General features: G+C 34.2%; 3 protein-coding genes across 10 annotated transcripts; 2 read left to right on the forward strand and 1 right to left on the reverse strand.

The window, feature by feature from the left end:
- The first annotated feature begins 180 nt into the window (after positions 1-180).
- Fbxl4 (F box and leucine-rich-repeat gene 4) lies at positions 181-3,203 on the forward strand. Of its 2 annotated transcripts, XM_036365231.2 has the most exons (13): positions 182-358; positions 416-699; positions 749-842; positions 899-1,109; positions 1,161-1,294; positions 1,377-1,570; positions 1,656-1,906; positions 1,969-2,078; positions 2,152-2,316; positions 2,382-2,547; positions 2,636-2,827; positions 2,886-2,955; positions 3,013-3,203. In XM_036365231.2, the coding sequence occupies exons 2-13, from the start codon at positions 520-522 to the stop codon at positions 3,091-3,093; spliced, it is 1,848 nt and encodes a 615-aa protein (XP_036221124.1). In that variant the 5' UTR covers positions 182-358; positions 416-519; the 3' UTR covers positions 3,094-3,203. The 2 variants fall into 2 exon arrangements, with proteins under 2 accessions (XP_014085942.1, XP_036221124.1); XM_014230467.3 differs by having other exon boundaries at positions 181-699.
- A 966-nt stretch (positions 3,204-4,169) lies between these two features.
- Positions 4,170-22,851, forward strand: Ubr3 (Ubr3 ubiquitin ligase). The gene is made up of 12 exons (XM_014230446.3): positions 4,170-5,513; positions 5,954-6,426; positions 6,487-6,750; positions 6,857-7,085; positions 7,147-7,559; positions 8,239-8,397; positions 17,472-20,504; positions 20,582-21,008; positions 21,108-21,889; positions 21,960-22,091; positions 22,172-22,311; positions 22,387-22,851. Exons 1-12 carry the CDS (start codon positions 4,889-4,891, stop codon positions 22,502-22,504), a joined length of 6,795 nt encoding a protein of 2,264 aa, XP_014085921.2. The 5' UTR covers positions 4,170-4,888; the 3' UTR covers positions 22,505-22,851.
- On the reverse strand, positions 10,682-16,944 carry orion. Of its 7 annotated transcripts, none has more exons than XM_036365226.2 (9): positions 14,669-14,777; positions 13,613-14,073; positions 13,348-13,512; positions 12,747-12,888; positions 12,337-12,692; positions 12,182-12,274; positions 11,988-12,115; positions 11,528-11,914; positions 10,682-11,466 (listed from the first exon to the last, which is right to left on the reverse strand). In XM_036365226.2, the coding sequence occupies exons 2-9, from the start codon at positions 13,976-13,978 to the stop codon at positions 11,172-11,174; spliced, it is 1,932 nt and encodes a 643-aa protein (XP_036221119.2). In that variant the 5' UTR covers positions 13,979-14,073; positions 14,669-14,777; the 3' UTR covers positions 10,682-11,171. The 7 variants fall into 7 exon arrangements, with proteins under 7 accessions (XP_036221119.2, XP_014085941.3, XP_036221115.2 ...); XM_014230466.3 differs by having other exon boundaries at positions 13,613-14,063; positions 14,538-14,708; XM_036365222.2 differs by having other exon boundaries at positions 14,538-14,708.
- Positions 22,852-24,708: the final 1,857 nt, after the last annotated feature.

Consider the following 24,708-nt stretch of genomic DNA (forward strand, 5'->3'; position numbering starts at 1 on the left):
CCCTCAATAAATTTTAGTAAATAATTACGTACTCTCTCTATCATGTATATTGCTAATTAAATTAATGAAAATATAATAAAAAATTATGTGAAAGGATTAATATTAAGCGCCCAAAAAATGCAATTGTGCACTATAATTATTGATTTTTAGCATGGATCACAACCAATATTTCGTCAGCTGTTATAAAAAATTCAATAATGCTTAACAAAACAAACATCCTACAAATTTCCCAAAGTTAATTAATTATTGATTAAATATTAAAATTATTACCTCTACCAAAGGGAGAAGTTTTATAATGCCTTTGTTGTTCTAACATAAACCATTATATTGTTAATAGAAGTGCACCGAAGCATAACAGGTTAAGAAACTGTTTAGATCACACATGTAAATAAATATCAAATGTCGTCGATATCAGATGACGACTTAGACAAGAGAGGAGCTGGTGCGCTTGTCGACTTCATTAAACTGGGTGCTGAAGATGATGGCCAATCTTATAATGCGTATCAAAAATCAGTTCTAATGAATAATTCAGATGGATTTTATTGTGCTGATTACCGTTTGGATCAATATGCTGTGGATGTAGCTGACTTTAGCTCTCAGTATGGCAGTGATTATAGTATTTCCTATACTGCTACTAATATTACCGGAAAACCACGAAAGTATCCAGAATACGGTGATTTCCCGGAAACATACGCTATGGTTCGTAGAAGTAATACGAAAGTTATTTTCTTGACATTTTTATTTACAGCGAACATATGGAGATTGGTGGGAAAAAGCCCCAAGCTCTGTTCACGAGATTCAGCCACAAAATATTCCAAAAATACCTGCTCAAGATTATATAGGTAAACATTATTGCAAAAGTTATATGTTAAGTATTAATCAAAATATGATTGGCAAGTTATTTATTTTGAGGAATATGTTATTCCGGAAGAGATTGCGATATTTGAAACTTTCAATCCGGGAGCTTTAATTCGAATCTGGGCATATACCATAACCAAGAGCTGGATTTGTTTATGGGAAACTGAAAAATTATATATGCCACCACTTCAGGCCGTCAACAAATCCCGCCGCTTTTCTCCACAGCTGAAAAAAGAGAACTTTCCTACGAGGTAATATTTTTAAGAATTATATTTTGGGTGATTTGAATTTTTTCATTTTAGAACTATTCGCCTTGAATTTAATCATTCACTACTACACTATTTAACGGAGATTGATGCAGTTTTACTTCGGGGTAGGAAGGTGAATATTGAAAGCATTCAACGAATTTTGGATTGTTACAAAAGTCATCAAAAATGTAAATACCTCCTAGATTTTGATTGGATTTTTCGAAAACATTATTTACTTAATAATAAAATTACTATAATTGCTATTAATAGGTTCCATATTACGAAAGTTACAACAAATTCATTTTCGTCCAAATATCAAAGAAAATTATCATAATCATTTGAGGGAATTTTTTACGAACGATTTAAATGAATTCATTAACGTTTTAAACCGAGATACGGAAGTCATGAAAAGCGATGTAACGGCCGAATATAGTTGTACAAATATTGGTTTCAAGGATATGCCGGTAATATACCAAATACAATTATACAATAAATTATTTTTACTTTTAAATTCGAATAACAATAATAATAATTACCTCGTTTTTACAGTTTGAAATTATATTGAAAATATTCAGCTATTTGGATTTGAAATCGTTATTTCTAGTAGGACAAGTTTCCAAGTCTTTTTATGATGTATCTACACACCCTTTGCTGTATAGTGAATTAAATTTAAAACCTTATTGGCACATTGCATCAAGTGATATGTTATGCACTTTGGCAAAGAGAGCAACAGTGTTAAAGAAATTGGATTTGTCATGGTGTGGCTTATTCAATACAATTTCTCCTACAGAGTTTAAGAAGTACGTACTGCATATAATAATATATGTGTTTTAATAAAACATATATGGCATTCGTAATTTAGATTTATACAACAGCGGGGAGACAATCTTATATGCTTAAGATTAGATTCTTGTAAAATGTTAAATGCAAGCTGTATTGAAACATTGGGAATTGTGTGTGATAACTTAAGAGGTATTCTTTTGAATGTCAAGGCTTATTTCGTTGGTTATTTTGAAAATATATTTCAAATGTTTCTTCCCATTAGAGCTTTCACTGCGAAATTGCTCTACAGATCCACCCTTGCTTAATTTCTCATGCTTGGCGAATCTGAAGAACCTTGAAAGATTAGATCTCTTTCAAACTGTAATCGAACCAGAATTGATGTTAACCATGTTGGAAAACAATCGTAAATTGAAACATCTAAATTTAGGTTGGTACCATCAACATTTCTCATTAAATTTGATCCATGATTGTAAATATTTATGAATTTACTAGCATATTGCGGTATAGCTGTTAACATGGATAATGTAGCTCAACATATAGGACAATACAATCAAAGTTTGATCTCTTTGGATTTGTGGAAATCACGTTTTCTATCGGCTGCTGGTTTGGAGGCCTTATCGAAATGCACTGAGTTGGAAGAAGTTGATTTTGGTTGGTGGTAGGTATCAACATACATACCTTGACTTATGCAATGAATGAAGTTTATACACTGTTTATGATGTACCTATGTATTCAAATCGATCCAGTTTACGCGAAGTATCTCTTGGTGACAGTCTGAAAAAATTACTATTAAATTGTACTAAACTAAAAAAACTGTTTTTGGCCACTGTGCGTGGAATTACGGATCGAGATGTGGAGAATATAGCAAACTTTTGTAGCAATTTAGAACAATTGGATCTGATGGGGGTTTCAGGGATAACAAAAGACCGTTATTATGAGTAAGTTTACAAATATTTATTTATGTGATTATTCTAAATAATTTATTTGAATTTTCAGAATTTTAGTGAAATGTAGAAAACTGCAACTTCTCGATTTAAGTTTCTGTGATAATATCAGCAGTGAAGAGGTTTGTTAATAACTTTTCCACTTATCATCAGCAAATTATCATTCAACTTTTTTCCAGATTGCATTTTGGTCTCGAACTTTTCAGGTTAATATTAAATGTAGTCATTTTCCAGACGTGCCTAACGATATAAGATATTAATTTAAAGTGTATTCAATGCATGTTTTTAAGAGAACTGGATTTAATAAGTGTTGAATATATTTACATATATATTATTGATAATATTTAAAATAAATGTTAATAAAACTGCATTGTAAGTTAATTACTTTCAAATAAAAAAAAACTTAGGAAACGTTTTTTTTAATGAAATTTTGCTTTTTGGTGTTAACCAACAAAATTATCTAATGATTAATTGGATGTTGCATATTTTTTAACTGTTCAGTAAAACAATTCAAGAATAAATCCTTTTATGTTTATAATTTATATAATGAGTCAACTATTAGAATTTCTGTACTAAGTATGTAAATAAATACAAAAGTTCATGAGGTCTGCTTCCCGAATGTATGCAGCTCCTCAAGTTCGCTACGAAATAAATCCGAATACAGTGTCACCAATCTGCACATGTGTGTAGCTTACTATTAAACAATTCGGAAATTTACGATAGTTCTCAAAAAATTTACTTCATATGACGGGATCTAGAAACTTCTGCAATATATGTAGAGCATGAAAATTTGCCTACTCCATCCACAATATGTACTTGTAGAGGGTGATAGAATCGTACCTGCGAAACAAGTATTCAGCTATTATCCCGGACAGAATGATATTTACGCCCAACCACATTATGTCCGGCCCTTCAATTTTCAAGCTGTTCCGGGCGCTTATGGTTACATAAGTGTTCGGGAACCTCTTTTGAATCAGCAATTTACATTAGCTTCGATATACACTTAGCTGATGTAAGTATGAACCTTGTAAAGAAAAACAAAAGTTCATAGAGTGAGGGGCCTTATTTATAATCCCTAAAGGCCTAGGTGTGTCGAAAGACAGCCCACTCTACCTACCCACCTACCATAGTTACAATACACTCAAACTGCGTCTTGAAATATTGTAAAATACTTTTCTATTTTCAATTTTTTTTCTTTTGGAAAACTGATGGTGACAGCAATTTAAACCCGAAATAGATTTTATTGACTTGCTAGTGGAGACGCTTTATAATCTAACTAATAATGAGTAACATTCCTATATACAAATGTGACAAGTGGATTTCGTACTTTTTACTATAAGATTGAAGAGTTAACAACCCTGAGTAATATGTCTTTGCTGTCGTACTCGCGTAAAGTCATCGTTGGAGGTTTTTGTAGAAATGGACAAATTGTTTTTAAATTAAAACTGCTAAAAAATCACGAATCTAAATAAGTCAAAATTGTGTAAAGAAGTTGTCAGGGGATCAATAAATAAAAAAGATAAATGGGTGAAAAATACTTGAAATTGGATAAAATGTGCGAATAGGAAACGAAAAACGAATTTCCAAGAGAATAAAATAAGGTTAAAAAAGGTGGAGAGCCAGTGTGAACACATAGAACATAAAGGAGAAGAAAAAGTTTTACACAAAAAAGGAAATTGGTGTATTAAAGAAAAAATAGTGATAATTTCGATTTTTGTAGTCAGGGAAAGTTGCGCGTCAGTTTTTTTAAGTTTACGTTTGAAAAGAGAGGAGCTTTGGGCAAATACTGCAGTTCTGGTCACTGCATCGCGTGTGTGGAAAAAGTGCAAAAATTCACAAAGGGGCTCGGCCCCAAAATCACGGCCGTTTATTAACTTGTCAATTTGATGATTGACAACTTAAAATAAGAAAACAAAAAAATAAAAAATTCTATCGGTTATTGCTTCATAAGGATAAATCTGTTTCTAAGAAGATATATTAGTCAAATAACTAAATAATTAATCAATTGACTCCGAACAGTTATAGTGAATTATACTAAAATAAAATTTGTTCATTATGGACGAAGACGACAACATATCTAGTGGTGGCGACATAAACAATGAAATTTCAAATGGTCGTGTTGGTGGTGGTAATGCAAGAAGCAATGATATTTCGAACGTTGATAATGAAATAACAGAAGATGATGAATTTGATGATGTTGATATTTCGATGGTAGTTAATTTACCATCAGGTGTCTCTGTTAGCACATCAGGAAACTCAGAACCTAGGTCACAGTCTTCATATGTAGCCGTTGCCAATGCTCCTATTTCGGTGCGAGCTGGACTCGATTTTCCTGATTGGGAATCGGTAGCTACAACCGAAACGGATGAAGACCTGCTAACAGATGCTTCATCTATTGCTTCGAGCTCGGCAATGGCCGCGGGAATAGTGCCCGGTAGCACAGGTGGAGCTAAACCAAGTTTTTTCTTTGGAACATCAACATCATTTAGCTTAAGAAGTCGCAAAGAGGTAGCAGCACTGATCAATGCCGAGTGTTGTCGAAGTGAGAAAACACCGGAATTGGACGCAATTGTGGACAAACTTTTTAACCCGGGAACGCCTATAGACAATGCTGATAATATTGAGTGGATTCGTTGGTTAATTGCTGGAGGTCGCACACCGCAAGAATTCGTAAGAATTGGTAAGTTGAACAATACATTTAAAGTAAAGTCTTAAGTTAAACAACATATTTGAGTTTTAGTAGAGTATCACTTGATTGTTGTTGTTGGTCGCTGGCATGTATAATCATAAATTACTATCTAATGGTTTGTTCTTGTGTATTGTAGCAACAAAAAACATTTCCTAATTAGTATTGTTGCTAGGACTACAGTTCTTTACAAATTCGGAATTATTCCGGTTACGTAGATATTTAGGAGAGTATAAAGTATGTTTTTTGTCTCAAAAACTCAGTTCTAAATGCAAAAATCCATTCAAAAATTATTGCGAATCACTTATATTTGTCTTAAGTAGAAATAAAGTGTGGATATGACAAACTAAAATGAGATTCTACAGAAAGCATATTATATATAATAATATAATTTTGAAATAATCTTTAAATTTTTCTATATATTTTCGTAACAGTACGAAGCTATGATAATCATGCAAAATGCGGTCTTGTGTGGGTACCGCATGTAGTGGCGTACCGGTGTCGTACATGCGGAATTTCACCATGTATGTCAATTTGCCGAGACTGCTTCAAGAAAGGAGATCACACCAATCATGACTTCAACATGTTCTTATCACAAGCAGGCGGCGCATGTGATTGTGGTGATACTTCTGTAATGAAAGCTGAGGGTTTTTGCAGCGATCATGGAATCAACAATCGAACCAATAAAGAGCCTGTACCGCCTAACTTACTCGCCGTAGCAGGAGCAATAATGCCTAAATTACTTTTCCGATTGCTACAGCACTTTAGAGAGCATAGTGATGCAACTTCTCAAACTTACAATCTGGCTGCCTACTCATGTGAAGAATTTACGAATATGTTGATCGATTTAAATAATATGGGTGAAATAATGCGTAAAGTAATGACTAGAGCGCTTATTAATCCAGATGTAAGTAACTTCTTTTAAATTTAAAGTAATTGAAATCAATTATTAAAGTTTACTATATAGGTCTATACATTTTTTACTGAATCTCCTTGCTTGGATACCAGACATGGCAGATTTTTGAAGTCAAATCGTGAAAAATATGAAGATGCCGTTAATCGCTTTCCTCGTCCAGAACCTCCTGATGATTATAAGCATCTCCCAGCATTGGGGGAAAAGTTGGTTCACACAACTCTTTTAGAAGAATTCATTTTTTGGACATTTAAGTTTGAATTCCCACAAAATTTGGTGTGCTTTTTGCTTAATATGCTGCCTGATCAAGACTACAAGGTAATGATACCCTGGCCACCATGCACATAACATATCCGGCTACGATAATCTCCTATATACTTTTTCGAGAAAACTGATATTTATAATTTTTTACCCCTAATTATAGGAACATCTCACTCGGACTTTTGTAATGCACTATAGCCGAATACCATCTGTTTTGGAAATGTCTCGTGATCCAGATACACTTAGTAATCGAGTAGTACATATGAGTGTTCAACTTTTTTCCAATGAGAGTTTAGCTTTGAAAATGGTTAAAGAGTTATCTTTGCTGCATGTAATGATAATCAGTCTCAAACTAATGATGTCAAAAATATTAATCCAAAATACTTTACATGGTGGGTATGGATGTGTATAATAGTATAGAAATAAATTTAATATTATTATTTTTCTTACTAGATCCAAATAAAAATTTCCATTTTGTAATCGATTGTACTCGCCAAGTGATGAAAGATCATTGCTACTGGCCACTCGTTTCTGACTTCAACAATGTGCTCTCTCATGAATCAGTGGCTTTGGTCTTCTTACGTGATGATAATCTAATCGACATGTGGTTTCAGTTTCTGTCCATGCTGCAGGGCATGAATGTGAATGTTCGAGAAACAACATCTCATGTGGAATTTGAACCGAATTCCTATTATGCAGCGTTCTCGTGCGAGTTAGAAGCAAGTGCTTACCCCATGTGGTCTATAATTTCACATTTGCAGGATGGCACACATGCTCATTTAGCCAAAAAAATAATAACATACTGTGTTAATACTCTACATGAATGGCTGGATGCCATTTACTTTTTGGAACCTAAATTGTCGCCGGTACGTACATAAATATGCAAGAAGATGTTTATTCAGATTAACATTTTGTTTGACAAGCATTTTCTTATCCTAAATAAACAATGACTATCTTTAAATTTTAAAATCGTTATGTTTAGTAGATTTAAATTAATTTGTACGTTCGTCTTACTTGTTTTTTACTTTGACTACATTCCTGTGCATTGTTGATTAAAAACGCAAAAATAATATATATTCGACAACAGAATACCAAGTGAGACGGGTTTTTTGTATTGTACGCAAGCAACTATAATCCACCAGCCTTCCGCAATAGGGGTATACAATCCGTCGGGTTATACATTTTGAGGATATTAAAATGATTTACTAACTATCAACATATAACAATACAATATTTTGCAAAATTATTCCAATTATAAATATTAGTTTAATCACAGTATGAAAAAGTGCTCAGTTGATAGGTAGGTAGTCGATATACACTCGTAAACTATACGGTTGCCGGGCGGCTACTATACTCGGCTAGTATAGATACAGAACAGGGGTTTTAGTTTAGAACGGTGGTAAAAGAGAGTGAGAGACAGATCTATTATTTCTTCTTTTCATTAAAAGTAGAATATATTGATTATTATAAATTGAATTTGTCTTCACGAAGTTATTTTATACACAAATTATTATCCTTATTAATACAAATTTTATATTTAAACAGGATGAAATGATGCAAGCGTCCTTTCACTTTCCACTACATCGATACTTGGCAGCGTTTCTTTGTCAGGCTGTCACCAAAATGGGGATGTCACTATCAGAAGTGCTGCCTACTAGGTCATACATATTGCCTCTTTTAATGATACATCCTCTGCGTGTTCAGGTGAGTTGCTTTGAAAAATAATTTATTTATATTTGTAGGTTAACTTAAATCGCATTGGCTATTTTGTGTAAACGCATGCATAAATATACAGTTTTTTTTTTAATATTATTTACTGATGCTCTTTTTGTTACATCAGTCGACACAATACTTTCGCGAGTCGTCGGCGAAGGAATTATGTTGAATTTAAATCTTTACTAAACTTTTGCTCACCATCGGCAATTTCTTTTTTTGGTATTATTATTAGAACATTATACATAAAAATAACTTGATCAAAGTTAACGTAAAGTGAATTTTGATTCAAACTCCGTTTAAAACGTTTTCAGCTCATGTTTTCTAGCCTAATTGTGTAATTTGTTTACTCTCGCAATATGTTGCACAGAGTGTAATAGTTTTGCGATAACTGGCTGGTTGGTATTGGTATTTAAAAAAGGTAGCGTGGCTAGAGGGATTTGTTAAAATTGACCTGATTTTATCGAGTTTTTACTACGCATATTTACCTGAAAAAGAAAGATCTTCATTGCATTAAGATACCTATCAAATCTACCGGAAATTTGAAAATCATATAACCATTATAAAAGGAGTAGGCGTGGTTATTCGATTTCATCAATTCATCACACTGTATAAGGAGATACTAGAGGGACTCGTCCTTTGCAAGATTGGTTGATATAGTTTAGTGGTTAAACTTATTATCCCAAATACTGGATTGAAAAATTAAAATTTTTTTTAATTTGCGTACTGTGTGACCTACAATTTTGAATTAGAGCTCCCACAGAGCCATCAATTCTCTAGAGCAGTGGTAAACTTACAATACGATTTGTATTTTACCTACTAACATATTATATTTGATTTTGGGATTAAAAATTCAGTTTTCATTTTTATTTCCGACTTTACAATTAAAAATTAACTTTTCAATTTGTAATCTCAACATTTTGGACTATAATTTAGATTTCCAACACTGGCTCATTTTTTACACTGGCTTCTAGTAGACTTAATGTCTTCAGTGATTTCCGATTTTCCACCTGACAATATATTCAATGAAATTAAGTGGGCATTCTCTCTTAAGCTAAAACGCTAAATGGTGAATAGGAATGAAATTGGTCTAGACTTTAGTCTAAACTTCATATCCCTGATATAATGATTTCTCATATAACAAATACATTAAATTAACTTCTTTGGTTGACTTTATACTACGTACATATATGTATCTGGTTTAAGTTGATTTTAATATACTCGCACAGGAAGCGAAATGTAGTAATGAATCTAAATGAGTTTACGAACTGTAATATAAGTTAATAAGAAACCAAATATGAATATAATCCATTCAAGGTTTCGTCGAATAATGAATGTTGATCTCAATGATCCGAGTGGGTAACGATTCGTACAATTTTTGAATATAATTTATGTGAAGTGAGGACCAAGCATTTTTAATACCGCAATCTACTTCGTCGGAATCGTAGTTTCCAGTACCTTTTTATTCGTATTTTCACTCATATTAGATTCAAGAATTGCAGTTCGCATGTGCCATATTAGAAGATGGCTCCCCTCACCGTTTCACCACTCACACGGCTATGTAGTCGTTCTTACTGATATTCCATCTTCCGAAGATCATGGAACTAATAATTGTATCCATGATAAATATCACCGGTTCAAAGGGAACTAAGGAATGCTCCATATATGAAACTATTACTAAAACTCACTTTAACATCAGCATTTGTCCTGATCTTGGCGATTCATGAAAGTTGGATGCTTTTCTCATAATTGCTCTTTACTTACCCTTTATTGTTACCGCCCTTTATTATTTAGACTGTACTCCGACTAATTGCCCAAGAAATTGTACCTATATAACTTTTCGACTTCCGCCAACTTTTTTTATTTCAATTATTAAAAGCTGTAACTCTTCAACCGATAGCGATTACTTTATCCATATTAACAAAAATAGAGCAGTTAGGCAATACAAAAAATGTGGTGATAATACTAATTCAAACTCCGAAGATAAATGCAAATCAAATTGCATGTGTTAACCTGATGACGCAAAGCGCACTTTTCGGCTAAAATGAAGAAAAAATAGCGAAAACCATATAATGGGACATTTTATCACAAGTTTTCTTAGCCAATGATTGTTATACAAAGATGAGAAAATGAGAAAAATAAAGAAGCTGTAAGTTAATAACAAAAAATCAGAAGCAACTGTATTAGGCTGATGAAGGTGTGCTAACGTGGTGACGCGCAGTGTATAATTAAAGAGTTTTATAACTGTCAAGAAACAAATAATATAAACACAATGTTATTATTCATTATTTTGGTTTCAATTTATTTTATATAAATAAGATTAGATTCAGTTTCTAATTCAAGTTTATGTAAATTTGCTGCATACTGATTGATCGAAACATATATGTAGGTTTTAGAAATCATCGAAATGCTATAAATTATTCTACTACATACATATGTATTAATTCGAGGAAGAATATTTTTCAACTTGTTTTGAATTTTAGTTCATGTAAATAAATTTCCTAGAAATATGAATTTTGATAAAACAGTTGCAAGTAAATACAATAAATTTCTTCTAAGCAGTGATTTTGTTCATTGGCATAAAAAAATTGCAATCCAATTGCATTGTAAATCCTTACACTCCAATATTTTCTAAAATATTTATATGTATGTGTGTCTGCTATAGTATATCAATATTATAATTATATAAACATACTTCCTTTTGCATACGTATACATATACTAGTGTACTATATAATAATAATATTTACATTCTAAGTTTGTAATTTAGTTAATATCTTGTGGCACTCGAACGTGTGGTGTAAAATCATAGGTCATAATCTTCGGTGCAAGAAAACCGCCATAACCTTGCCGTCCCTTGTGATATATACCGACACCGGAAAGAGGAACTGGCGGGTTAGATGTCACTTCCTGTGTATCGATAAACGGTACCGTACTCTGCGCGGCATCTTTATCCATGCTTGTATTTATAAAATCTATATATTGGTTATGTCGTGAGTCGGGTATTGATTTGACTATTGTTCGGGTTGATTTGTCGGGGTTGTTGAGATTAATTTTTTGTCTACGAACGAGAGGATTATTTTAGAATGTTGTTTGAGAGTTGAATAAATATATTAATTTACCGCCGTTCCCCGCTCACATCGGTGTTATCATTGGATTTCCAAAAACTATTCGTTTCTGGGTTAATTAGTTTACCCATTTTGAAATCGAATTCTGCTAACTTGGCTTCAAGATTTAAATGCGCGCCAACGACTCGCCAACGCACACCAATTACTATAAATGAGTTGTCGTCTGTGTAGATGTCGTCCAAATCCATTGATCTACTTTCGTAACTGAGTGTATGATAATCCCGACCATTACGCACATCTCTGTCGAATATTTGATAACTTTCAACTGGCTTCCATGTTAGACTCGATCGATTTATATTGCCCCTAGGTAAAAGTTCTCCTTCTTGGATTTGTAAGTGAAATATTCGATTTTGTTTGGTAATGCTTAAGCCGGTGACTACTCTAAAATTCATAAAAAATTGCGAATATTCTATCCGATTTTATGTAAATACATATAGCACCTAGCGATATTTACCTATTGTTATCCACATCTGCAACTGTTTCACGCAAATTGAAGTAGCGGTCTGATTTTATACTAATTTCATCGCATAGGCAAAAGCAATAGCTACAGTGCCAAAACAGATAGCGCCACCAGGATTCTACCTGTCAGTATTCGTACAAGATATATAAGTACATCTGTATATGGTTGGAATAATTTGAAAGCCTTACCTTTGTAGTACCCCGCACACAAGGAGTTCTTTGTCCAAGTACGCGACCATTTTCATATTCTAGATATTCATAGCGACGGGTACTGTTTCGGCTCTAAAATAATCAGTTTTCATACAATAACCAGTTCTTTAGCTACATGTACCAGTTTAACTTACAGCGGGGCAAACCCACATGTCCGCGTCGACATATGTACAGTGATACAATTTTCCTGAACATCTGGGTTGGCGCGCACAATACAGATCTTTGAAACAGCCTTCGGATCTGGTGGATTGGTAAAATGCACAATTCTCACGACATGTTTCTTCTTTGTTTAAGTCAACTTCATTCTCAATGTAACCCTGTAGAAGACGAGTCACCTCGTCATAATTTTTGCCTTGCTCAAATTTTTTAGGATCACATCTCCACAAAATTCGATCGGCGCGGCGCATAACTTCCCTTAACAATTTCAAGGCGCGTTCTGTTCGTTTTACGTAGTCCATTCGCATTAGTTCAACTTCTTGAGAAAAATTTCCTACAAATACCATCGTTATAAGAATACTAAATGCTACATATTTCATTATGCTACCTTTGCCGTAAATCCGTAACATCATCCACGAAAACTGCATCATAGTGTATCCTTTTAACTCTGTAAGAGCTATATCGGAATATAGTGAATAAATGAATTGCTGCGCCGATTGTTGCGTGTGACATATTTGATCCGTCGATTCCTACAATTAACAAACAGTGAATCTGATCGTTCTCTTTTAATAATAAATATATATGTACATATATAGAATACAGCTTTTAGACATAATACCAAATTTTACCACTCATTTCTCTACTCAGCATATTTGATTCAGTACCATATTATATTTATTTATTTCTAGTTTTATAATCAATTTGAAACAAGCAGTATTTCATAAAGTACTAATGAATCGGGAGACTATTTTAATTTTTTATTATCATGATTTGACCGATCTTCTAATATACTTATATAAATGAAATCTATTTGGCGATAATATACAAATTAACTTGTTCGTGACTGTTGATTATATACGTATATGTATATACATATATAATTTAGGTGTGCACATATGTATTGTATATTGCATGTATCTATATGGTTTCTAAATGGATAAATGTATTCCTGCGTTGGCGTAACAAATACATATATTTAATAAACTAACCAACATTGCTCTATAATAAAGAGTTTGCTTAACCATCACTAACTCCAACTCCTGAAAAATGCGCGACATAGAGAAAACATTATCATTGCGAAGCACCGTCTCGCAAATGTCCAAAATGGCACGCTCGTTCACTTCGGCAGAATTGTTGTGCTCGTTCATGAAGTTCTGCAAATGCATTAAATAAATGATTTATGATCGAGTTTAAAATTGCGACCATGTTTTTTTTCAAATTGATCAATTCCATTCGAATGTATGTGTTTCGCACCTGATAGTAATCAAACATTCTGTCGATTTGCAGAAGGTCGCGTTCCAAAAGACTCCATTCAAAATGATTTAGTATATCATATCTTCCCACTTCGAAATTGCTTTGGAAATTATCGTTAATAAATTTTCGATGCGAATCATAAACTTTTCGAAGTTCAGAACTTTTACTGGGACCCTCTTTATCCAAATAAAGCCAAAGTGACTTTTGAAGGGCGATGTATTCGTGACGTATTGCGTCGACTTGCAACTCCGGTACTTCTACCCTTGCCTCTGAATATACGGCCTTTGTTAAGATTAATCCAATCACGGTAAGGGTGAAATAAATGTTGCAAAGGGTCGACATTACGGTTTGTTTTTTGTTTTTCATATTTATTATTCAATGTTTGCTCAAGTTTATTATTATTTTAGTGCTTTTGTTTTTTGTTTGTTATCAACGCGAATAGTGGAAATGTCTTTGTTGACCTCAAAAAAAAAATACAAAACATTATCAGTTTAATATGGGAATTTATGTTTATGTGTAATATTGACGATGTGCTTTAAAATACTTAAATTTTTGCTATATAAATATAGGAAAAAGCTGTGTAGACATGAAATTAAATAGTGTTTGTGTTGTTATATATTGATTTTTCTTCTTATATAAAATGTAACGTTTGCTTATTTATCTCTTGACTTTGTTTCCATTCTGACTTTTCACAACTATGTACTTTTTGTTCCTTCTTTACTGACGAGAAATAGTTTCGTTTGACGTTCACTCTTTGTCTGTATGTGATTCACTCCGAGTTTTAGACGTTTATTGCTGGTTCATCACATTATTGTTCACCATCTTTACATTTTATAAACGTTAAACATTGTTAAGAGCTTTTGTTCTTCGTTAAAAAAAGCAGGTTAAAATCATATATTTTACTGATTTAACGAGAATAGCGAACCGTATCCATTTGACATGTCGAACCCACACTCGAATAAAACGTAGTAATACAAATATTTGTATTATAAAAGAAATAATTTGTTTATTTTGTTTTAAATTGATGATTTAAAATTTTGTTGAATTGCGCCGTACCAAGATCCAGTCTGTTTTATTCAATTTACAAAGCTAAAGTAAAATAGAATGACTGCAGTGTGAAATTCATTGTGATGAGAGGTAAAAAAACCAACTGAGAGTTCATAGTCGGAGTATGAAAACACTCTTCTGTTGTACTGAGATTTTTATAAAAGTCGGCAAACGGCTGCAGAACCTTCACATTAATAAACAATACGGCTATGACGAAGAGAATATCTATATATGCATTTTGTATGTTTACTCTCAGCTGTGATGTGTGTGTTTATTATTTCATTGTTTTAGTTTTGAGTGAGGAGAGAATATTTTTTGTGACTGAAAACATGAGTATTAGGAATTAATGTACATGTAGTAGGTATAACATATTTACGTACACATAGTGTTGTACCTAGTTATGTACCTTTTTGTTTAAGTATTTCCTACCTTTTACTTGCTTAGTGATGCCAAACTCAGCTTTAAAGATTAAGACATAAGTATGAAGGTTTTACTTTTAATTTGTAAATATAAGTAAACTCTTTGGACTTTTTCCTTTCAAAGTTTCAAAATTGAAAAGCATGTAAGATAGAATGGGCGATGTTTTTGAACGTTCCACATGGTAATTTATTTAAGTAGCTGACTTTAAATTATCAAATTTCTTAGGCAAATTAGTTATTGCTTACATATCTTGAAAATATTTTACTATATAAATCTGGAAATTGGAATATTTTTTGAAGTAATGGCATGTTGAGTCATGGTTTTGGATTACCAAAAATTCGTTTACGCGAATAGTCCATAAGCATATTAATAAAACGTATTTAAACAGTACTTTGACTTAAATACATAAGTAATGGAGGAGAAAATATGATTAAATAATCGCTTTTGAATTAATTTAAACTTATTCACTTGGTTTTGAATGCACTATTTCCTCACAGTCTATCCATTTACCATTCTTCTCATTATTTAACGCTGAATAAATTGCTGAGTGAGTCATAAAACTACTTGTTATTTGTTTATGCTTTGTTGGCGAGCTTCTCAGATTTCACTTGACACTTCTTTTCGCACTGCCCATTGGCGATTTCGTTTTATATACATGCATATGCACATATACGTGCTTATCAAAACGCTTCTATTAGTAGTTGCCAGTTGACTTTGTCATTACCGATTTATAAAAAAAACATTAAGCTAGATTTATAGCAGATGAGTATAGTTTCAAAGACTGAAAAGTCTTCTCATTTTTAAAAATAAATAAGTAACGTGCAATTAGCTGAGTCATAAGTGACGTTTTGTAACTAAACTAGATTAAAATCAAATACTAATGATAGGAATATGTTTTTATTAGTACATACTTATGTATACCGGCTGCAATCTGAAATTCTTACCTCATAAGTTTTTGCTAGTAAAGACAAAACATTCGTGGTTGTGTTCTCCTTTTCCTCCGGACCGAGTAGTATCAAATGTAAACGATCCATTAGATGATGCACCGAGTGTGCATTGGGCGAAACAGTCCATTCAGCGAAAGCTACTAGAGTGCTTGCCTCCAGTTTATCTTGATATGCTTCATACTTTTGCATTTGTTGGAAACGAGAAGAAATTCGATTTATCGTATCCTGAATGTCATTCATTTTAGACATAAGTGGCAAATTTTGATTGATGAATTGTGTCAAGGATTCAACTGCCAGTGCAACGTTTTGAGCATACTACAGAATATAATGTTTATAGTTGTCTACTGAGATATATTTATGTGCACATACATATGTATACACGTACAAACCTTTTGTTCTGTTTGATCTATTTGACGACTCATATCTTTTAAACGCTGTAAAACTTTTCGTTGTTTCTCACGCATTAAGGGAAACTCAATATTTTGGGCGATTGGGGACTGTTGTATAATGTCCCAAGCCTTTAATATTCCCACAGTAACTTCCTTCACCACGTGAATAACGTCAAGCACATCCTCTATCACGGCTGCGGTTGGTGATGGTGTGGCGAAGAAGAGGAAAGAAATTACCACAAGCCCAGACAAATTTCTGCCGAACAGCAACATTGAAATTCTTTATAGTTGCAGTTATTGTTGTTATTTGAATGTTATATTTGTAATTTATATTTTATTGCGATAAATTCAAATTTAACACAGCTTCAAAACATCTTATCAAAATAGTGGAGGAAATCGCGTTTAATGAAAAGTGTCACAATTTTAAAGTAAAAACAGAGGTAATCTACTTAAACGCGTTTTATCCAAAGAGATACTTCACACACACCAGTCGCGTCAACACTTCAGCACTTGTCAAAGGCCATTATACGAATAAATAAATTCGTTGACTAAACCAGAGAGTGGTAAACTTGCAAACGGGCAAGAGCAGTTGTGAGTGTTGTTATCTCTTTAATGGTACACACTCGCTGTTAACATCACTCTTACTTCGAACTGTTTACTTTCACGTGAATCAAGATAAGAAACATTTTATTGATATTTAAAAGAAACTCAAAATGATTAAGTTCTGAAATATTTATCAACTATCGTGGCAGTTAAAATGTTACAAATTTTAAGTTTTTACAAGCCTGTGATCACATATTTACAGTGAATTAAATAGTTAGTCTAAAATCTTTTGTCTTCATCCTTTTACTGCTTGACTATACATACATATGTAAGTATGTATTGACGAACATATCAGAAAAATGTCGACGTGCCAGGAACGCTTTGCTTTCAAAAATAGCGACTGTTGTTTGGCAAAGCGTAAAATGATAATTGTAAAAAATGTTATAGTTTTGAACAAATGTACATACGTTTCAATTCAATGTTGTTAAAAGCTTGATCGATATATTCTTACAGAGTTTCTTCTATGAGATACTGGCTGGAAAATGGGTGCGTAATGGACTACAAATCAAAGGTCAAGCCATGACCTATATCCAGGCGAATTTTTGCAATTCTATGGCGGACATGGACCTATTCTTTCTGCAAATCTGCGCAACGAATTTGCCACAATACTTCTTTTTGCAGAACACAATTGAGCTTTTCGGTGTAGGGCAGTGGTTAGAGTTTGCACCATTAAAACAGCCTCAGAAGTTGGAACAGTGCTCAATGCTTGAGGGATTCTTAACGTTTTTAGCAACGCTTGTAACTAGTCGTACAAATCTCGGCAATGACGAGGCTACACAGTGTATCATTGAGATAAGTGCATTACTCGCTACTGAGAATAAGACACATTCTCAATTGTTAGAATTGATGCCGGAACGATCTGGAAATGTACATACGAAAAACTTTGAAAACTTTCTCAAAAAGCTGTCTGTATACAAGGCTCCTTCTTCGGGTTCGGAAAATTTGGAACAAGGTCTTTTTACACCGATTGATGATGTGTGGGAACAGCACTATGATCCTTTGCATGTACTTTTGCGTGCAGTACATCGGCGGGACTTTCAATCGTCTCTCGATCGTTTTACAAACTATGTTAAAAGTAAGAATAAGATGCCAGCTAGTGGTAATTTGTGGCCACCGTTTCGATTGCCAAGGAACGTCGGCGTGGCTTTTAGTGATCCATGTTGTATTCTCAATTCTCGTGTGTTTCACTCCACTATACTATCAATTTTATTTCGAGCAGTGCATTCGCGCGACGTATCTGAGCACTTGTTAGCGTTGGCAATATTCCTATTAGAAATTGCTGTTGAGAAGAGTAACGACACTAATGGTAGTGGCATTGACAAGGCTGCCATCGTGGAATGTGAACCAAAAAACAAGCATGGCTATCCATTTTCTTTGAGACGTGATCCACCAAAACTTTTCCATTGCTATCCGACTGATAATCTGCGATGTAATTTACGTTATGTCGTCTCAAAGCTATCTTTAAAGTCTCACGAGCCACAGGTATCGCCAGCAAGTTACCGTTCCAATCAATTTTATGGGGATTTAGATTATGATGTTGAAAGCGATACGGCGGCTGCTTTACCCATGATTGGCGGCAGTGATGACGACTTGGATGATGATTCAATGAGCGTAAGTGTGGCAAGCGGAACGTCGACAGCGATGGTGCGAATGCAAAATATGGAAGTGGCCTTGCCTCCAGATCTTTCAGTAGTACCAGAACAAAGCTTAGTAATCAGACAAGATAGCCAGGATGATGATACGTTGCGAGATGCCGATAATGCTATTGAAGGTGCTTCACCATCAGTGGGTTTTCGCTTCTCATTACAACCTATTACATTACCCGAAAGTGGAATGGAAGTGGCTATAAGAAGGGAATTGCAATTACTAGCTGGTGGCAGTGTTAATGCTGGTGGAGGGAGTGGAGGAAGTAGTGGAACATCGGCAAGCGGTTTAAGAAGGACTACGGAAGTTCAACATAATCCACAACAACAAAATGAAATGTTTTCACCCAGTGCTAACAATGCAAATAGCATGTTATTGCCATTTCAACGGGTACAACCTGTTGCTGTACCGATCGGTAGTCGAAGCATAGTTCCCACAACAACAATACGTGGAGTGGTGGGGGTTCCTACGTTGAGTGGGCGTCGAACTTATGATTCGGCTTCACGTAAACGAACTACCCAGTTGGTAGACAATGCGATTGGGGGACATAACAAAGACGAAGTCCCCATCGAGGAAAGCATTCTTTCGTTACTCTTGAAGCTACATTCACAGCTTAGTGGCACATTGGATAGTTTCTCATTAAGCGATGGTGAAGATGAAGAAGCAGAAGAAGATACTGACGAAAGGATGCAGTTTTTAAGCTCAAGTATGGCAAAAGACCGACCTAAGCATGTGAATATTGAAAATGAAATAACAGCAAAAGCAACATCTGTTAATCATTTAGAAAAGGAAAGACTGTCAAAGATAGACGAATCAAGTAATCCATCGTATAGCGCAAAAGATTCACCTTCAGCCATGGATATAGACTGCTTGGAAGCCAGCACTTCTGCTGCCGCTTCTAACCTTAACCTAGATTCTAGTCACCGGGAACACAATCACAGTAGCACGAGTAGAAAGCGAATTCGCAATTATAGGAAAATTCGAATATCCGATTCTCGGATTGGTGATGGCCCCTATTTTATTGGCAATCTTATACGAAAAATAGCAAAGCGTGATGAGTTGTGTGCCCAAAGCATTGACGAGATACGTTCTACACTTTGGCCGAATCAACGTGAAAAACAAGCCGAGCAAAAAGCTCGCGAGACTAGGGAGAAAGAAGATCGTCGTAAGCGCGCACGCGAGCGTCAAATGAAAATGATGCAAGATTTCGCAAATAAGCAAAAAGAATTCATGCAAACGGCTGCTCATACCATGGAAGGCAATATGGACGACGAAGACGATGATATTTTCGAAGAGCAGCCGCGTGAAAAGGAGTACGATTGTATTATTTGCAATTGCACAACACCCAGTACTGAATCCAATCCTATTGGACTGGTTGTATTGGTTGAATCTAGCGGCATTGTTGGACATCGACGTCGAACCGCTGAACGGTTGCCGTTGCCACTTTGTCTCGAAGACGAGGAGCGGTTAAAACAAACTACACGGTTAGCAATTGAGTTTAACCGGCGTACTGATTTATTGAGTTTAAAATTTGGCGAAGAGTCATGGTATCTCTCCAACAATATGGCCTACGAAAATGGTGTACATGTGCAATCGTGTGGCCATCATGTTCACCTTAGTTGCCTTGATGCTTATCTGAAAACATTGTACGCCACACAACGACAACATCAGCATGAACGAGGGGAGTTTTATTGTCCAGTCTGTAGGCAGCTGTCTAATTCGGTATTACCATTGAGTCCCCAACTGGATAGACCAACGCCGATGGTACGATCAGGTACCCAACCTTTTGAGCAGCTTGTAGCTGAATTGACGAATCTAATCAAAGAAAATGTGCGGCCAACGGTAATTACAATTGAAGGGTATAACGTACTTCATTCTTATATGTTTATATATTCTCTTTTCGTCGTTTAACGCTTTAGCAGACGTCAACAAAACTATCGGAGGCCATGGGTCGCGCAATGGAGGACATGACAAATATTACTCATCGTAAAATGAAGCGTGTACCGCCAACATTACGCAGTCTATTCGTCTTTGTGACATCAATTGCTCGTACAAATTTAGAGTCGGAAATTATACAGCGCGGGGGTTCTTTATGCACAACAAATTCAACACGCTACAAAGCGAAGCGCGACTGCATAGTTCCTTTACTGCATGTGTTATCTGTACACGTTCGGGTGTTGGTGGAATGGCCACTTTGGCGATCTTGGGCTTCACTTGCTGGTTTACCGGTCAGCGATTCGGCTCCAGTGCCTTCGCATTGCCTCGAACTGATACCTAGCCTTTTGGCCGACCCCATAGCGTTACTGTTGAAATTTATTTTGTTAGCTCCTCTACATTTAGACCAAGGTAAAATATACAATAAATCTGCAAAAATCCCATTTAATAATTGTAAGGATAAGGATAATTATTATTTAAAACTTAATATATTTGTATGTTTATTTACAGATTTCTTCACTTGCATGGTTAAGGTTATGTACAATTTATTGTACTACCAAATAGTTGTTCAACTATGCGTTACACTCACTGATTTAGAATGCGAATATATAATATCGAAATTTAACAAATCTCCTTCCATTGATGAGGATGATACTATTGGCCGACGAAATTCTTCCCGTACAATTGGTGCTACCTCATCGAATATACCGTATTTGGGACGTGCTATGGCGTTGGTATTGAATAACACAAATCGTATGTCACATTTGCGTCGAGAAAGCATACCAAGTACGTCAACGGCTGCTGCTGCCGCGGCAAACGCGAATTCCGCGGGATTCTATGCATTTTCTGGTCTTGGATATTCAGCGAATAACAGTGGTGGTGGTGTTGATGCGGGCGTTTCAAAATCTGATGTCGAAGTAAATCTCAAGTCCATGGAAGCTCAATTACAAACACTATGCTTGCCATTTTTACGCATAGCAGCATTGTTACGGCAACATTTATACAGACATGATATGCCCGAAATATCCGCACCAGGATTGGAGTTCGTGCGTCTTGTTTATTACTTGGAACTAGTTACAGATTCAATGGACTGGGACTGCTTTAATGCTTCGAAGGGGTTATGCTTCATATCTGGCACCGAGGAAACGTTGCCTAAATTTTGGTGTGAGCAATTAATGGATATTCGGCCTCCAACAGATACAGTTCGTGAGCTTGTTATCTTAAATCAGCATGGATCATGGCAACAACCAAAACTTCTCGAATTACCTCGCGAGTATGAGCGTTTATTCACGGTATGTTTTTAAATGAATACTCATACATAACACTCATATATACAAATTTATTTGATGATTTTTCGTTTAGTATTACCACGAACGTCCATGTCTGAACTGTTATAAAGTGCCGAAAGAGAGCTCGATTTGTTTATTATGTGGCACAATTGTGTGTCTTAAACAAACATGCTGTGCAGAAAATGACTGTTGTGAAGCGGTTCGCGTAAGTAAAAGAGATTTCTTTGATATTGTATAAGAAATGTATATCTACAAGTATATTATTTATTGTGGTTCAAATTTTAGCACACAATTACTTGTGGGGGTGGAATCGGAATATTTCTTGTCGTTACATCGACATATATAATAGTGATTCGCGGTAGACGTGCTTGCCTTTGGGGTTCGTTGTATTTGGACGATTTCGATGAAGAAGATCGAGATCTCAAGTGAGTAAATTTGTTTATTCGAAATATAAAAGTATTGAATATCACGAACTTTATTAATATATTTAATTCGTTTAGGCGTGGAAAGCCTCTTTATCTAAGTCAGGACCGTTTCAATTTATTGGAATCGCAATGGCTGTCACATAAATTTGCGCATACAAAACATACATGGGTATTCCATCGAGATTTATTGTGAAATATGGAAGAGCTATTAAGAAGTATACAAGAATTGGTAGGGCAAATATAATTAATTGTTCGGTCGGTATAAAAATGTAACAAAATACGTATATTATGAACAATGTTCAAGTCTAATTTAAAATATATAAAATATCTCGAAGAATTTGCGAAGCAAAGAAGAATAACCAACGCGTTTCTAAAATGCGTTATATACAGTTAATAAAGGCAAAACAACTTTGCTACTACATTATTAATAAGCTATAGATATTTCAGTTATAACTCGCAGCTTGCTTATGTTTAAATAACGTAGCTAATATATTATAATAAATAGAAAATATAAAAAGGCTTAATGACGATATCTAATAACGTGTGTAAATTGATTGAGTGAAATTTGATAGTTAGCTTAGATCCTATTTGGTAAATGATATTCAAATATTGCTGAAATGTTCTTTACTCGTATGTATATCCATATTATTAAAGCTTACAACAAGTTCGAAAATTTAACAACAATTATAGATTATATAAAACGACCGCAAAACATCTAAAAATTACGTTAGACTTTCCGTATTCACGGATATTGCATATTGTTACTGACGTTCATCTCTTGCTGGGGAAAACATGACATTAGCAATACTGTCTTTGTTATGGTGTGTTCAGTGTATGTATTTATTACACATACACAAATGTTATGAACAATAACATTATTAAAATTAAATAAAAATTGACATTAACGTACTCAATATTCATTTATGTGATATAAATTAATAGCTATTAGAGCATGATAATGTGAAAGAACAAAAGCGTTTTTGAATATTCAGAAGGAAACTTTTTTCCATTTCATTATATTTTTCAATTTGTATTCGACAAGAAAGTTATGTATCGAATTGAATAAATGAGTAACATTTAAATAACAATAATAATTATATTTAATAATATCATTAGCTAGATGAAGATATAAATTTCTTTGGAGACATGCAAATGTATAAATATTAAAAAATATGGAAAAATAATAATTATTTAAAAACTTATTCCATACATTTTTGTCACATAGTTTTACTCAAAGCATATGGGTTAAAATCGCATCATTTCTATCGAATTAGTTTTCACTTTCTTCACAATATGTCATGCAGCCAGTTGATTCTAATAACCAAAGTAAAATATTATATTTAAAATGAGGAATTTGTTAGGTTACGAGTACAATTATAGTAAATAAACTCTTCTCAAAATTTTCATTGGTTTTTACTTGTTGTTGTTTCAAAATATCCATTCGTTTCGGGTATTTGGCAATTCCCCCGATTTTAGTGAAGTTCAAATTTCGTTTTTATAAAATAATTTTAGTTTAACTGTTAAAAAATACAGTCTTAAATTACCATGCCAAATATGACATGAAAAGCCGGCATTCAAGGTACCATTCTGGCCCTTAGATTTTCACAAAATAACCTTTGACAGACACGTATTAATGTTATATATATTAAAACTGGAAACATTTGTAAAATTCTATTAGCAGAAAGTTTGAAGTTTTACAAGAACAATTTCAAAATTGATTAATTTTTTGGAAAAATGTATATTAAATGGTTTGAAGCATGCCAAAAGTGTCTTTTTTAACAGATTTTTTGGCATTGAAAGTGACTGAGATTAAATCTAATTGTACTTAAACATAAGCGAAATTAATTTATGAATCTGAAAAAAATCGGTATTAATATTTACTACAACTTTTTTTTATTTGGTGCTTGGAATCAAAGGTATTCGAGTGATTGTCTTGTACATATATTGATTTTTCTATATATTATATATTTGTAGACTATGTACAATTGTTGACATCGATAATAACAAAATGTCAAATTCCAACTGAAGTGGAGTTAAATTCTAAACCATAATGGTGGTATTAGTGTAGGCTACCGAATCACATATATTTGCATGTTTCTAACACTATTGGGATAATTTTTTCTGTAATTCGACATCGAATCGTCCAATAGTTGGGGATAGTAGAGCTAGGCTAACGTTTTGCTCTTCTCTCGGTAGTCGATGTATCACATCTCAAGCTGAGTTAATGAATTCTTGTTTCGTCGACGATCCCGTCCATCAAAAACCGGTGTGAGACCACGGTGAAATTCGTGAAACCGGTGTTTTATACAGCATTAATTAAGCCCTTATCGTTATTGCCTCTTTTTCCAAATGTCTAACATCCGAAAATATTGACACTTCCTCACACGGCCAATACAT

Source organism: Bactrocera oleae, chromosome 5 (genome assembly GCF_042242935.1).
Source record: "Bactrocera oleae isolate idBacOlea1 chromosome 5, idBacOlea1, whole genome shotgun sequence".
In the NCBI taxonomy this organism is placed as follows: Eukaryota; Metazoa; Arthropoda; class Insecta; order Diptera; family Tephritidae; genus Bactrocera; species Bactrocera oleae.

Bases quoted from the DNA above. Each gene is read 5' to 3' on its own strand.
- Fbxl4 (XM_014230467.3), top strand. From the start codon at position 400: ATGTCGTCGATATCAGATGACGACTTAGACAAGAGAGGAGCTGGTGCG. The intron at 1,295-1,376 runs GTAAATACCTCC...TGCTATTAATAG, and splicing joins TTACAAAAGTCATCAAAAAT to GTTCCATATTACGAAAGTTA. The intron at 2,079-2,151 runs GTATTCTTTTGA...TCTTCCCATTAG, and splicing joins TGTGTGTGATAACTTAAGAG to AGCTTTCACTGCGAAATTGC.
- Ubr3 (XM_014230446.3), top strand. From the start codon at position 4,889: ATGGACGAAGACGACAACATATCTAGTGGTGGCGACATAAACAATGAA. The intron at 6,751-6,856 runs GTAATGATACCC...CCCTAATTATAG, and splicing joins TGCCTGATCAAGACTACAAG to GAACATCTCACTCGGACTTT. The intron at 20,505-20,581 runs GTAATTACAATT...TTAACGCTTTAG, and splicing joins AAGAAAATGTGCGGCCAACG to CAGACGTCAACAAAACTATC.
- orion (XM_014230464.3), bottom strand. From the start codon at position 16,688: ATGTTGCTGTTCGGCAGAAATTTGTCTGGGCTTGTGGTAATTTCTTTC. The intron at 16,342-16,415 runs GTTTGTACGTGT...TATATTCTGTAG, and splicing joins TAGATCAAACAGAACAAAAG to TATGCTCAAAACGTTGCACT. The intron at 12,275-12,336 runs GTAAGTTAAACT...TGATTATTTTAG, and splicing joins ACATGTGGGTTTGCCCCGCT to AGCCGAAACAGTACCCGTCG.